General features: G+C 38.2%; 1 protein-coding gene across 7 annotated transcripts in view; it reads right to left on the minus strand.

The window, feature by feature from the left end:
• The window catches only part of LOC117812236 (connector enhancer of kinase suppressor of ras 2-like), a 46,002-nt gene that overhangs the window by 22,876 nt on the left and 9,239 nt on the right, over positions 1-13,887 (minus strand). For 4 of the 7 annotated variants that reach the window (XM_034682884.1, XM_034682886.1, XM_034682883.1 and 1 more), the window contains exons 3-8: positions 12,713-12,915; positions 10,264-10,369; positions 7,394-7,435; positions 7,176-7,295; positions 3,707-3,766; positions 3,536-3,604 (exon numbers count right to left, since the gene is read on the minus strand). In XM_034682884.1, coding sequence (XP_034538775.1) covers positions 3,536-3,604; positions 3,707-3,766; positions 7,176-7,295; positions 7,394-7,435; positions 10,264-10,369; positions 12,713-12,915 — 600 coding nt within the window. The remainder of the gene's footprint in view (positions 1-3,535; positions 3,605-3,706; positions 3,767-7,175; positions 7,296-7,393; positions 7,436-10,263; positions 10,370-12,712; positions 12,916-13,887) is intronic. The other 3 variants (XM_034682889.1, XM_034682888.1, XM_034682887.1) reach the window with 1 other exon arrangement.

Consider the following 13,887-nt stretch of genomic DNA (forward strand, 5'->3'; position numbering starts at 1 on the left):
ACAACATGTTTCCTCCACCACCACCTCCAAACATCCACCTGTGAACTCAGTGACTGGATACAGGCTGTTTCACACATGCACTAATAATCTACAGCTACATAACATCAAAGCCTCCACTTTATACTGTTTTACAATATAGCTTACATGTTTCGAATGATTCTCACTTTTAGGTACTAATAGTTGATATGAAATGCGAGTATGTAATTCATTACTAACCTATGGTTCTTTACATTGAGTGTTCAGCTCCAGGACGCTTTTTTTGAGCAACCATTGGTGCGATAAATTGTAACTCTGCTGTTCCTTCTTTAAGAAATTGCATATCTGTCATGAAAAGTCTGTTGGATAACAGAGAATGTCTTTTTGTTTCACATGAGGATCACGCACTAACACAGCCCAGCTCCCATTTCTTGGCAGACTTTAAACTTCATGCTTCAAAGTGCAATGAAAGAGTCCTTTTTAACAGAATCAGTTCTGCATTTGCATTTATTCTTTATAAAATGGCTGCATTCACTGGGAGAGTTGACTGACTGAAATGAACCTGGCCTGAGCTGTGTAATTATCATGCGTCTTGCTGTTGCACACACAAGTAGCAATTATTTCAGACAAAGGGTGCTATATTTAAGCTGTGAACAGCGAGAAGATTTTGCTTTCATTTCAACTGAATTAATACTGTTCTATGTACTCTCATACTTTAGCTTAGCAAATGCCAGCGAATCGCCAAGTATTAAGACTGATGAGCTCAAGCTCAGGTTGGAGAAGGGAACAACTGAGATTAATGTGAGGTAACCAAATGTCTTTGTTAAATAAGAAGGATAAACTAAGTGTGTTCGTGTTACAGGGGTTTAAGGTGCCGCATATAATTGTTCAAATCCTCAGTTAGAGACCTTCGTAGAACATCAGACTGTTCTACATTCCCTTTTTTATTTGTTTCCTACTTTGCTGCCTCTTATTTGGTGCTTTCATACATTCTTATACAACCATACTTGCTGTATTGTCAACCAAGGCATTGAAAAAAAAAGTCAAGCTCCAAGAACACAAGCTGAGACATGTTGACTATTGTTTTCTGTGGTCACACACAAGTTTGTTTTTAGTTTGTATTGAGTGTTTCTTTTTAATTTTTGGAAGATATAATGATGTATAAGTAGCCTCCTCTCTTTCCTCTGTGTCTCTGCATCCACCTGCAATAAAGTAGCCACTAAGCTAGCTGCTAATCTGTTACCCTTGATGGATTCTGGACACTAACAAAAGCAATAATTAAGCGTCCGTGGTGCTGTTGACAAGCAGCAGTGTTCTCTTTATCACTGGACCGCCAAGCGTATTGTTTGCATGATTTCTGTGTCCTTACCACAAGCTAACAAGTTATATTGGAGGGAGAGGCGCTGCTTCAGCTTTACGGTTCATTTGTGCGCCCAGAGGCAGGCGACTTGTGCTCAGATCCTTCTCCTATGTTATATCCCACACTGGCCTACGCTCCATCCTCTATGTAAAGGCATAGAAAATCCAATAAATAAATATATACACTAGCGGTCAACAGTTTTAGAACACCCCAATTTTTCCACTTTTTTTATTGAAATCCAAGCAGTTCATGTCCATTGAATAGCTTTAAATGGTACAAAGGTACGTGGTGAACTGCCAGAGGTAAAAAAAAAGAAAGGGTAAGATTACCAAAAACTGAAAAAATAATTTACATTTCAGAATTATACGAAAAGGCCTTTTTCAGGGAACACGAAATGGGTTGCTGTTCTGCAGCAATTAAGGTGAAACAAGCCTTGAAAGTTGGTGCTACCAATTCTTACAGGTGTCCTAACTGTCCTTGATTACTTCCAACCCCCTCTTTCTGCATAAAAGTAGTGTTTGAACACACTGTGGTACCATACCCTCGTGAGCAATAATTGAACAGTCTTGTACTGCAGAAAGTAATGTGTTGCTTAATAAATGTTAAGAAAAAGGTGCCAAAGGTGGCTACTTCGATGAGTCAAAAGTTTAGACTACATTTTGGTTTATGAATTGATTCCATGATTTATTTTTGAAATTCAAATTGTTTATTTGTTCGATGTTTTCATTTTAGAGCACAATAAGACATTGAACTGCATAATTTTCAATTAAAAACTTGAAAAATTGGGGTGTTCTAAAACTTTTGACCGGTCGTGTATCTATAATCATTCATAAAATTTAAGAAATGTAACATTCTCCTTGTCTTCTAAAGTTGTAGTGCTACATGCAGTGTGTGTAACATTGCTATTCAACAACAGTCCATAACATTGGCAGCTGACTAGGGCTGTCTAGTCATGTATTCCAGTCCAAGGTTCAATCACCTGTAGTCCTCAAATGACTCTTGTCATAAGTATCACATGCGCATATGCTCCTCTTCAATACATTGCTCCCAAAATGCATGACACACCACCAGCCAACAGGTGGCAGCAAAAAGGCTGCATCCCTTTAATTGAGACATGAAGAGCAAAGCATGCAGTGTCAGAGGTAAACCCTACGACACTGCAACTCACTTAGGAGTGAGTTGTTGATGCCGAGTAAGTAAGCTATTAGCAAAATGCAAAAAGAAAAGTCAGCTTAGTAGCTTACAATAATGATAATGCTTTTGAGAGGAGATCCTTGCATGAGAAGCTAAGAGTTAAAGAGCTTAGATCTGATCAGCTGGACATCAAAATTAAACGGCATTCCAACAACAGAGGGAGAAGTCCAGGGAGCTGGTTTACTAGGAAGGATTTGCTAATGGCATGTTGTGATGGTAATGCTTATTCTGATTCCCATGCCTCCTTTTTTAAATATCAGATCAGACCCACCATGGGTTCATACAGGTATGATATACATATATTTAAAGCACTTCTCAGAAAGAGATAAAATCATGAGCAAAGGGTCCATATGAATAACGCTGAGTTCATTCAGCTTAGCAAACACAGAAAAATGCATTTCATATAATTTAGTATACCGAAGCAGTATCTGTTGTTTCACATTATATTTAATATGCACATTTTGGATTTTGTCAAAGCCCCCTTGGAGAATAATGCACCAGCTGCCACTAGTCCACACTTTCCTTAGAAGAGGCCTTACTAATTGAAGATAACACTGATGTGGATTCATGAAACTTGAACGCCCCCAACAGAGACCATATTTAAAAATGATAATTATTATCTACAGTTTGCTTGAAGCTCTAAGCGGTCTGCTGATTGACTGAAGTGCTCTTGTGAGTTTGATGATATCAGCTGACCATCTGATTGACCAAAGTAACATATTAATCCGGTCAGAGTTACATCTGCAATCCATCAGGAACGACCAACAAGAGGTACTACAGCCGGCCACTTTAACAGTTACAGGTTAGTGGCTGATTCTGCATATACACAAAATCTGAGGCAGGTGTTTCTCTCAGTGAAAAACAGGCATGTATGAAGTGAACAGACATTTGCAGGATGAGTTTACAGAACCTGATGAAAAATGCTAATGTGAATATGCAAATGAAGGCTGCAAACATTAAGAATAACATTAAATAAGCCAGAGGGTGAAAATAATAATGTCTTACCACTGTTTGATGATTGACCTGAATGACTTCATCTCCAGCATGAATTTTCTTGCAGCGGTCAGCCAGGGACTGATGGATAGTCAGAAAATAGAGTCATTAGCTGCTGCTTGCTGTGATTCAACCACCTCATTCTACATAGACAGAGAAAGAACATAAAAGGCTTGCACTTACTCCTTCTGTTGTCCCAGTGATTACATGCAAACCATCATATGTTGATTTGATATACATTCCCTACGGGAAGACAAAAGAAGTATGAATTACATCATAAAGCAAAGTCTGACAACACACTCCTTTAAAACCATGCAACTCAGCTCAGCCACACAGCCTTCTGCAGAACGAGTCAGGGTCATTTTTTATTTGCAAATCTAGGTATTTGTTTTAATCAGCTTGGCATGCAAAAATGGAAGGAAATTGGAATTAATCTCACTCTTTCCCAAGAGGAGTAAAATAATTCCTCAGATTTTTATACCAATCTTAGATTTGCCTGAACAGACAAACGTTAAAATCACAACAGGAAGGTTCATAAATATCTAATGGATGTACTTTCTGGAAAACACACAGCACAATCTGATTTAATGCCTCATGGAAGGTCTCACTCAAATGCTCCCTCAAGCAGACTCAACCAAATATGGAGGATTATCTCTCCAAAAGTACAGTTGGCTTGTTGCAGGAAAAGTTTGAACTCAAATGTGTGTATTTGGAGACACACACTCATACACAATCAAAAAAACACAATCAGAAACACAACTGCATGAGTACACTGGCTTTCTTACACACAAACACGCAGATACACAGAAGCAGCATGCCAGTCCTCAAGTCGAGTGAAAGAGGTTTATTTATAGGCCACTCGGCCCACTGTTGTGTTCAGGTTTCACTGAACGGATGAGAGAACTTCCATGTCCCCTGCTGGCATTTGTGTGAGGGGCGTATATGTGCGGGGGGTGGGGGGCTTTTATTGTGGCCCCAAGCAGGGTGCTCGTGCCTTAGTGTAGGTCAGTGCGAGGATGGAGACCAACAATACAGTGTACACAGTAAGTGTCTACAGTAAGTGTTACTCTGCTACTAACAGAGTCTCCAGTTTGTCCCAAATGTATGTACACAGACTGTCATTTGTTCCTTTGACATCTCAACATCTAAGCATTTTGTGTTTTGTTAATTTCTACCAAGGCAACATTCTGTTTTTATGTTGCTTTTTGTAGGCTGACTCATATGCCCACGAGCTCAGCAAAACCCAGTTCTAGGACAGCTGCAGTAAGCTCTAAAGACACTACAGCAGCACAGTATTTATGCTTTTTCTCAATAGTCCAAGTCTTATCACATCTAAAAAAGACACCAAGGGTCATGTTTAAGGAGCCAATATAAAAATGAAAAAAAATCAACACACTTCTCTCAAGAAACAAGATCCTGGATAGTGTGGTAACCCTTAATTGCAAGGCCTCTGTGATGACCCGAGTAACAGGGAATAATGTTCCTAGAAAGAATTGTTCTTAGATTGAAATGAAATTAATCAAATCTCCAACACCTTCAACTTCAGAGCTAAATTTACCTAAAGGAGTAAATTAGCCAATTACTGTCTTGTAATTAGAATCAACAAACTTCAAAAGTACTTAGTGTGTGTACTTCATGTGGTACATGAGCTTTCATGGTGCTTGAATCACAAGAACAAGGAAAAAAACTGTGATATCACTGGACAGAATATTAACTAGAAAGACGTAAATTAGGCAGTGTTAGTATAAGTGATTGAGCAACTGCATTTTGCAGTGAGTGGGATACATGCTGCAAGATAGTTTGCTCATGCCTTATTAGCATCAAACAGAAGTCAATATGCTGTCAAAGTCATGCTGTTTCAATCTCTGTAATTAGTATCTTCCACCAGCTGCATCAGAGTTATTTGTAAAATGTCGTACTTTACTTCTGGAAGCTTTTTCTTGTGTGTCATCGGACCTGGAAAACAATTCAACATCTTCATATTTTAACTATAATGAACTGTATTCTAGTGTTATGAAAGTATGCACTGACAGTCTGCTCATTTGCAGATGCATCATGTATGGTGGTTGTTATGTTTGTGTGCTTCTCCCAGATTGATGTGTTTACCAGGGAGGAGAGTCTGTGCAGAATGATGCTGCTGAGTAAAGAAAGCCAGCACCAACATTTTGGGTGTTTGGCTCACAGAATGTACACAGCATGTGACAAGATGATTGAGTATCAGAGGTCAAAATACATTATTAGTGTATAAATGTATTACTAGGATGTGTTGAATATCCTGGTTGCTCAGGACCCCATAACAATGGTGATTCATTCTCAACAGCAAAAGCAACACCAGGGACAACCTGATCACACATCATAACAAATCGATCCACAGAAATAAGTCTGGCACATTTCACCTCTGCCTGCTGACAGTGTGGTAAAATCACTAGACTCTGTCTCAGGCTGGTCTTGAGAGCTGGGAAATAATGACAGTTACTGGGCACAGATGTGAGAGCAGCCTGAGGAGCTTCTGGACCCTAACCATCTCCAATAGAGCTGAGCTGGTGAGTAGGGTTGCAAAGGGGTGGAACATTTTCGGTAAATTTCTGGAGAATTAAACAGCGGAATTTTTGAAATATATACTAAATTGGAAACTTTCCATGGGAATTAACTGGGAATTGAGGGTAATTTAATGGACAGGTATCATATCCAAGCATAAATATTGGTTTTGTTATAAGCAGACATCTATCCAAAATAATACAATTAAAACAGATTTATTTGTAAGTAGACCTTTATCAAGTTTTAAATATTTTATTGAACAATCAATTATTTCATTGAAGACCAAAAACATGAATGTTGAGTTAAATATTACTCCCCCTTTTGCCTCATTTATTTTTACAGTTGTGGCAACTGAAATACAATATAATGAAGAAGGAGAACTGAATGTCAACATAAATATTCCTACACAAGACATGCTCACCTTGCCAAATGTTACATTTAAAGGAAAGTTCAGCGTAATATGAATCATAAAAAATAAGAATGATAATGTTTAAACCCGCCCTTGGTATTAAATGTGCAGTTTAATGTTAGTTTGTCCTGCAAGGAAGCTGGTAGGAATCAGTTGCCATAGAAGTGTTACCGACCGGAATCAGAGGAAATATCTTTTTAGAGCTGAATAAATACATCACTAAATCAGTACTTAGTGATACCTTGTACCTTGTTTATGTCTCGAGTTGGTCACTGGGAGATAAGCAGGATAGACAGTGGGTGGTTAGCGTCATACTGGGGTCTTGTCTCACACTGTTGGATATCTACATAACCACCTACTCACCACACATAATCCCTCACATATTGTGCAAGTGGTATTGGGTTACTTGGAAATGAATACGATTCATTTCCAGTTTACATGTTGCAACACCATAGCTGCACACAATTTTGTGAGAATTTTGTAAACTGAAAAGGGACCTCTTGACATTATGGGAAATATAGCCAGCAAGAGTTACAATAATTTCCTAATGCTTAATATTTGGGGACAAAGGTTGATGTATTTCTCTCTATCTATGTATTTCTCTCTTAAGCTTCACTTTAGTATAACTGCAGAGTGTCCTCTAGTGACAAATGGAGTAGGATGACCCATAAAGTGTGTCTTTCTCAAGGTCTGACGGAGTCTTACCAGTCCCTCTGTGGATTTGATGTTGGCCAGCTGCACAACCTCCAGATGAGCAGCCTGGGACACCATCGGATCAGATGACAGGGAGATGATGTGGTCGCAAACTCCAGACAGAGTTTTACACTGCAGAGGACATATGAGGAGTGGTTATAATCTTAGTCTGTGAACATTCCTTTTTTTTTTTTTTAAGGTGATGAAGGTTAATAAAGTCATGAACTCACCACATTTAGGATTTTGTTTTCTGTTTCATACACAGAGCAGTCCTGGGGAATATTCAGAGAGCAATGTTACCTCAAGAGAATGTGTCAAAATGGAGTTATTATTGGCATTTCTGCTGTAGGTGGATATAAGCAAAAAACCGCACAGCTTGGCACCTATAACCCCCAACACTCCCACACAGCCATGCACAAACACAAAACAAATGAATCACCACTGCGGAGGCACGTCCCTCTCTTTTCTCTCTCTCTCTCTTTCTCTCTGCCAGTCTTCCTCGCTCTGCCTTCTTCTCTCTCCTGATCGCCCTCTTTCACTCCCACCTTCAATTTTTCCCACTTACATTTTTTCTCTCAACTCCACATAAACATTTTCCTCTGCAGAGACTGTCCTAAAAAACAATTTAAGCATCACTGCTGTCATTGTTTTCTGGTCTTCAGGGGTCATGCAGAGTTGGATTATGATTGTCAGCATTCACAGGCTTAAGACAAACAATGAAGTGTTGTTTTTTAGGAGTGAATACCTGGCAGATAAGACACAAATCATAAAGTTTGATTTACTTTACCTGTACTTCTTTTAAGCACTAATGGTTTCCATTTTTAAAACTAGAATGTTTGTGCAGAAGATAGCTTTTCTTTAATTTCATCTCAGTATTTAGCTGGACTTAAGAAGTTATCCAGGATTTTGAAACAATAATTAAGCAGAATTCTGTTGTTGTGGTGCATGAAAACCTTCTCTGTGTTTAAAATGTTATGGTTTAAGAAAAAGTACATATATTAAAGCTCCTGTGAGGGGATTTTAACTGGTTATGGAGCCTAATGAAATTAACAGTGATGCCTCTGTAGGAGCTAAAAAAGGAAATAAGGCTATTAACAAACAGACAATCAATTTCTTTCCATGTAGCTTTTAGCACTGTAACCACTAAGGGGGTAGGTGTCAGACGGGACGATATACAGCACAGCAAAGCAACACTCTTTTTTACTTTGTATATATTTTATAACAGTGATGGATAGGATGAGCTTTTGTCTGCAAACACAAACTGTACACATGTTCAGAACAATATTAGCAATGAAGATTTTACATGCTTTTATCTCCTCACGTCTGGACTACTGTAACAGTCTTTTTAGCAGCCTGCACAACAAATCCCTTGATCGTCTCCAAACTGTACAGAACTCAGCTGCCAGGGTTTTAACCAGAACCAAAACATTTGACCACATCTCTACGGTTTTAGCTTCCTTGCACTGGCTCTCTGTATGTTTTAGAATTGATTTGAAGATTTGTCTGATTACTTTTAGCAGACCTTTTAATACCCTATGAGCCGACGCGTGCATTGAGATCCTCGGGCAGAGGTTTACTGTGCATTCCAAATACAAAAATGAAAACAAAAGGGAACAGAGCGTTCGCAGCGAGGGGTCCGACACTCTGGAGCCATCTGCCCGAGGAGATCAGGTCTGCTGAGTCAGTGAGCTCTTTTAAGTCCTTTCTTAAAACATACTTTTATCGCAGAGCCTTCCCACATTTTATGTGAATTTTTTTTGACTTTATTTTATCTTAAAGTTATATTTTTTTGGCCTTTTTGCCTTTATTTTTATAGGATAGCTGAAGAGAAACAGGAAATGTGGGGAGTAGAGAGCGGGGGAAGACATGCAGGAGATGGTCGACCAGCCGGGAATCAAACCGGCGACCCCTGCGACGAGGTCTGAGGCCTCTGTACATGGGGTGCTTAGACCGCAAGGCCACCAGCGCCCCGACTTTATTTTATTTTAACCGTCTTAAGAAATATATTTTAAAATAATTGTATTTCTTTAGTTTTCTTTTAGAGGAATTTTATGTCTTTTAAAATGTGTTTTATTTCTTTATCTTGACTTGTGTGTTTTTATGATCTGCCTGTTTTATTTTGCTGCCCATGTGAAGCACTTTTTAACCTGTTTTTTGAAAAGTGCTCTACAAATAAAATTATTATTATTATTAATGAGGTATCACTTTGTCAACAGGGGGCGCCAAAATCAACACAAGCAGAAAGTTCTTCAAAGAGTAGTTTGTAAAGAAAACATAGAGGCTACTTCAGGATATTGGAGGGTCTAGACTGAATGCTTTCAAGTACTTTTATGAAATGCAGCTCAAGTTTTTATTGTTTCAAGCACAACAAAAGTAATTTTCTGCCCAATGCTTCTAAAACTATTTAATACATAAAAAACTTTGAACACTTGTTTGATTTAAACCAAGATATGGTATAATGCTTTCAACAATTCTGATCAGACACATGACTTTTTAACAGCATCACCACTTTACCAGTGGTGTAAAGGAACAAAGTAAAAGTACTTTATTACAGTACTTAAGTAGGTTTTGGGAGTATCTATACTTTACTTGAGTTTCCATATGTTTGCAACTTTCACTTTTACTTTGCTACATTAAAAAGAAAAAAATGTTACATTTACTCAGCTACATTTATCTTGTCACCGTCGTTACACGCTACAAAATAAAATGTGAATATAATTGTCTCATGATGTATGGATTATCGGGACTGTGCGTGTTCTCGCACGAATAACTGGCGCTCTCAAAACAAGCTGAGGCCCATCTCAGCGAGACCACACACACCAAGAGGAGAAGGGAGTTTAGGGAGGGAGGGAGAATTAAAATTAATAAAGCTTGTGAGAGAAACAACTATTTCTAGCTGTTTTGTTTCTTTGTACTTTAACTTTTCATACTTAAGTACATTTAATTTGAGTTACTTTAAGACTTTTACTCAAGTGTTTTTTTAATGGATGACTTTCACTTTTACCTGAGTAGATTTCAAGTAAGATATCTTTACTCTCTTTGCACTGGAGTTCATTCAAAATGTCTTTGGTAATCCTGTTATACTTGACAGTTTACCTACCTGTTGTACAATAGTGGTGAGTTCAAGACACAACTGGATCACATTGTTTCTGGTCACAGAGTAATCTGCCACTGCAGCAAATGGAGACCTAAAAAAGAAAGAGCACCTGGAATGAACCATTAGACCATTCTTCTTTTGAGACATTTCTACATACACAATATGTGTCTACTACACTATCTACAGGTGTGTGTTAGTGTGTTTCAAGTCTTATTAATGCTCCTGGCACCACAGAACAACAAAAATATGAGTAAATAACATAAAGTAGTTAATATATATTTTAAAAAGGAAATAAACCATCATAAAGAAGCTGACACCGTGAGGTCATGGTTAGTTACACAGCTTTAAAATGATTTAGATTTTTTTATATCCACATTCCTCCATCTGTCTCCAGAGCACATTAACAATGCCTCCGGTGTCACATTTAGACTACAAAGTGCAATTTTGCAGATGATGATGCCTTCAAACAAGACAACTAAACATTTGATATTGAATTTTAATTAGCGACCATGTGTTAGATTATGTAGATGACGATTTGATGGGGGAAAAAAAGAGTGATTCATTTTGTTATTTCTGTCGAATGCTGTCTGCTTTGAACTTCCGAATTCATCAAACACACACACAAACACACAAACACACAAACTCGCAGACGCAAACACATTGGCAGAATCCTACACAGAGGGGAGGGATAAAGAGACATATAAATAGACTTTCTTGGCGCTTTTTTGGCCACCCTGTCAAAGTCTTCTTATATAAGGCCTTTAATCATCTTTTCTTGTCAGCTCATTCCGCATGGACATAGCATAAAAGACGTAACTGTTCTGAATGTGGTAAAGACGTCACGAAATCCCTTAACCATACTAGAGGAACCCACGAATGATGTCGGATAAAAACAACTGTTTCCTTTAAAAACCAGCTTTCATATTAAATCAGCTCAAATGCAAGGCTTTAAATTCTGCTGAAAAACACAATTAACACTCACCATGTCTGTGTGTGTCCATATATAACTCTATAGATTAAGATTTATTGATAGACAGTTTAAGCTTTAGATAAAGATATATATGTAGTTGTAGTTGTAGATGTAGTGTAGTGCCCCACCCCTTTCCCAGAAATCTGATTGGCCACCTCAGGTGTCACCCCAAAATCCTAAACTATGGTTGGCTATGTGCCTATTAAGAGGCAGGACTTACAGTTGTGCTCATAAGTTTACAAACCCTGGAAGAATTTATGATTCCTTGGGTAGTTTCTGTTGTCATTATGATATAAAAAGAGTAAACTTTTACTTCTATCTTATTATTAGTTTTAGTTTTCATCCAACTAATTCATTGTCTTAAATTTTATTTGATTCTTTTATTTGATTATTTATTGTTTTAATTTATTATTATTATTTTATTATTTTCCATCCATCCATCCATTATCTTGACCGCTTATCCCGTTTGGGGTCACGGGGGGCTGGAGCCTATCCCAGCTGGCTTCGGGCGGAAGGCAATTTTATTATTTTAATGTTCCTAATTCATCCTTTGCACTTTTTCAAATTTTCCCGATGTGATATCATCCTTTTACTCTGAAAACCTCTTTTATTGTCCTTTTAATGCTTTTATTTACTTCTCCATTTTTATTTATTTATTTATTCTTATCTATTTACCCTGAAAAACCTCTCAACAATGATTTACTGGCCTATTGTCACACCATTCCATACTGTTTGATTGACGTGTATTCCTTTTAACCTCTTGCGTTGCATTTTGTTTTGCATTGTTAAAATTTTCCCCTCCCTGTCTGTAAAATTGTTAACTCTGCTATTTGAACTATGCTTTGTTTGTCAAAGCACTTTGTAAACATTTGTTTTTAAAGGTGCTGTATAAATAAAGTTATTATTATTATTATTATTATTATTATCATAAACAGTTGTTTGACAATAAATGTCTTCACTCAACCACTAACCATGAGTGAAAAAATAGTTTTTCTCTTATCATTCATATTCTCTGAAAAATGGCCAAAAAAATCACAAATTCTGCCAGGGTATGTAAACTTATGAGTACATATAGCACGTTTTCATATTTTGGCAATTTAAATAGTAGAAAAATACTCTGAACACAGAAGTGGGAAATAAATGATGTGTATTCACCTGTGTGCACATACTTAGTGCCGCCTTTACATGAGTAATACCCCAGTTCGGCCAGTCAAAAAAGTGTGGACACATCCCTGGTGCCAGATCAGAAACTTTTGAGCATGAAGAAGCTTTGAGCTTGTGGTGAATCTAGTTCACCAAAATAAAAGTCCTCTGCTGCTTTCATGCTTTAACTGTTATTTTGAATTCTTTTGTTGTAAATATTAAAGGAAACCTTCCCCCCCTGAAACCTTCCCCTGTGTTTTTGTGTGTATCCAAAATGTGTCTGCACATAATTTTTATTTGCTTTAATGTATTACAAGTGCACCTTTTTGCAATTCTCACCTATCTAGCCAAGCTAAAAGGCTTTTGGCTGCAGCGATCAGGTCCACCACAGACGTTAGAAAGTCGTTGGGCAGCTTGCGGGTGGCTCTGCCGTCGTAATGTCCACTGCGCCGCCTGCCTGTGATGAAGTTTTGCAGGTTCTTGGCTGATGCATTGAGCTTGTGAGAGAGAGTCTTCAGATTCTCAGTCTCCAGCCCGTAATTCTACAGAAGAGAGGAGAAGGGTAAATTCACTTTGTTTGACCAGTTTGTTCTCTGTTTGTTTTAGCTGCAATGCCTTCCAAGAATTTCTGCAGTGTGACGCTGCTCTGTGAATAAAAGAGCACTGACAGGAGAGCCCACCTTGTGTCAATACAGAGGATGCTGCTCGTATGAGGAACATGTGAGGATGGAAACCAGTGACCCATCCACCCGGCCTCGCTCCCCTCCAGCTGTTATTTTGCATGTGTAGAGAAAGCACAACACTCATTATCCTGAACGCAGAGCTGCACGTGGAGGCCTGTGGGCGTCATCACGTCACAGTTTCTTGGGAGGGGAGAGCGCAGCAGGAGCGCCACTAATCATATTTAATACAGCAGCGCCGGAGAGACTTTAAACTAAATCCCAGTTACATAAGAAGCTTTGGGGCTGAAGCAAGCCCCCCCTCCCCTCCATCCCATCCCCCTGTGCAGCGATGTGGGATGAGAGGACTTTGGATTCAGATTGCATCTGTGACCTCAGTCCACTAAAGCTCCATCCACTGTCTATGTTTCCCTGCTGTCACACATCTCCATCTCTATTCCACCCTCTCTTCTACTCTTCTGTCTACTTTTCATCCAACATTTATCACCTTCTCATATCTACACAGTGTTAACAATCTCTTTTAACACCACCTTAGATGTGTTTTTGAAATTGATTAAACTTTTGAGTGTTTTTTAGGTAAAAATACCACACATTGGCAACTTTCTGCTTTTTCATGAAAGGATTTCCTGTTTTTCTCTGTATTTGTTTCTGTAAACAGATGATTTGATGATGTCACTTTGGCTTTTATGTACCCCTATTTTGTGACATTTTATGTACCAAAAGATTACTAACAAAGTAATCAACTGATCGGTCCTTAAAGATTGTTCCAGCATTTTTAATTTCTTGTTTTTATTTCTAACAAAAATGACAAACTCTAAACGTCACAGAAATGTA

This window comes from Notolabrus celidotus, chromosome 5 (assembly GCF_009762535.1).
Source record: "Notolabrus celidotus isolate fNotCel1 chromosome 5, fNotCel1.pri, whole genome shotgun sequence".
In the NCBI taxonomy this organism is placed as follows: domain Eukaryota; kingdom Metazoa; phylum Chordata; class Actinopteri; order Labriformes; family Labridae; genus Notolabrus; species Notolabrus celidotus.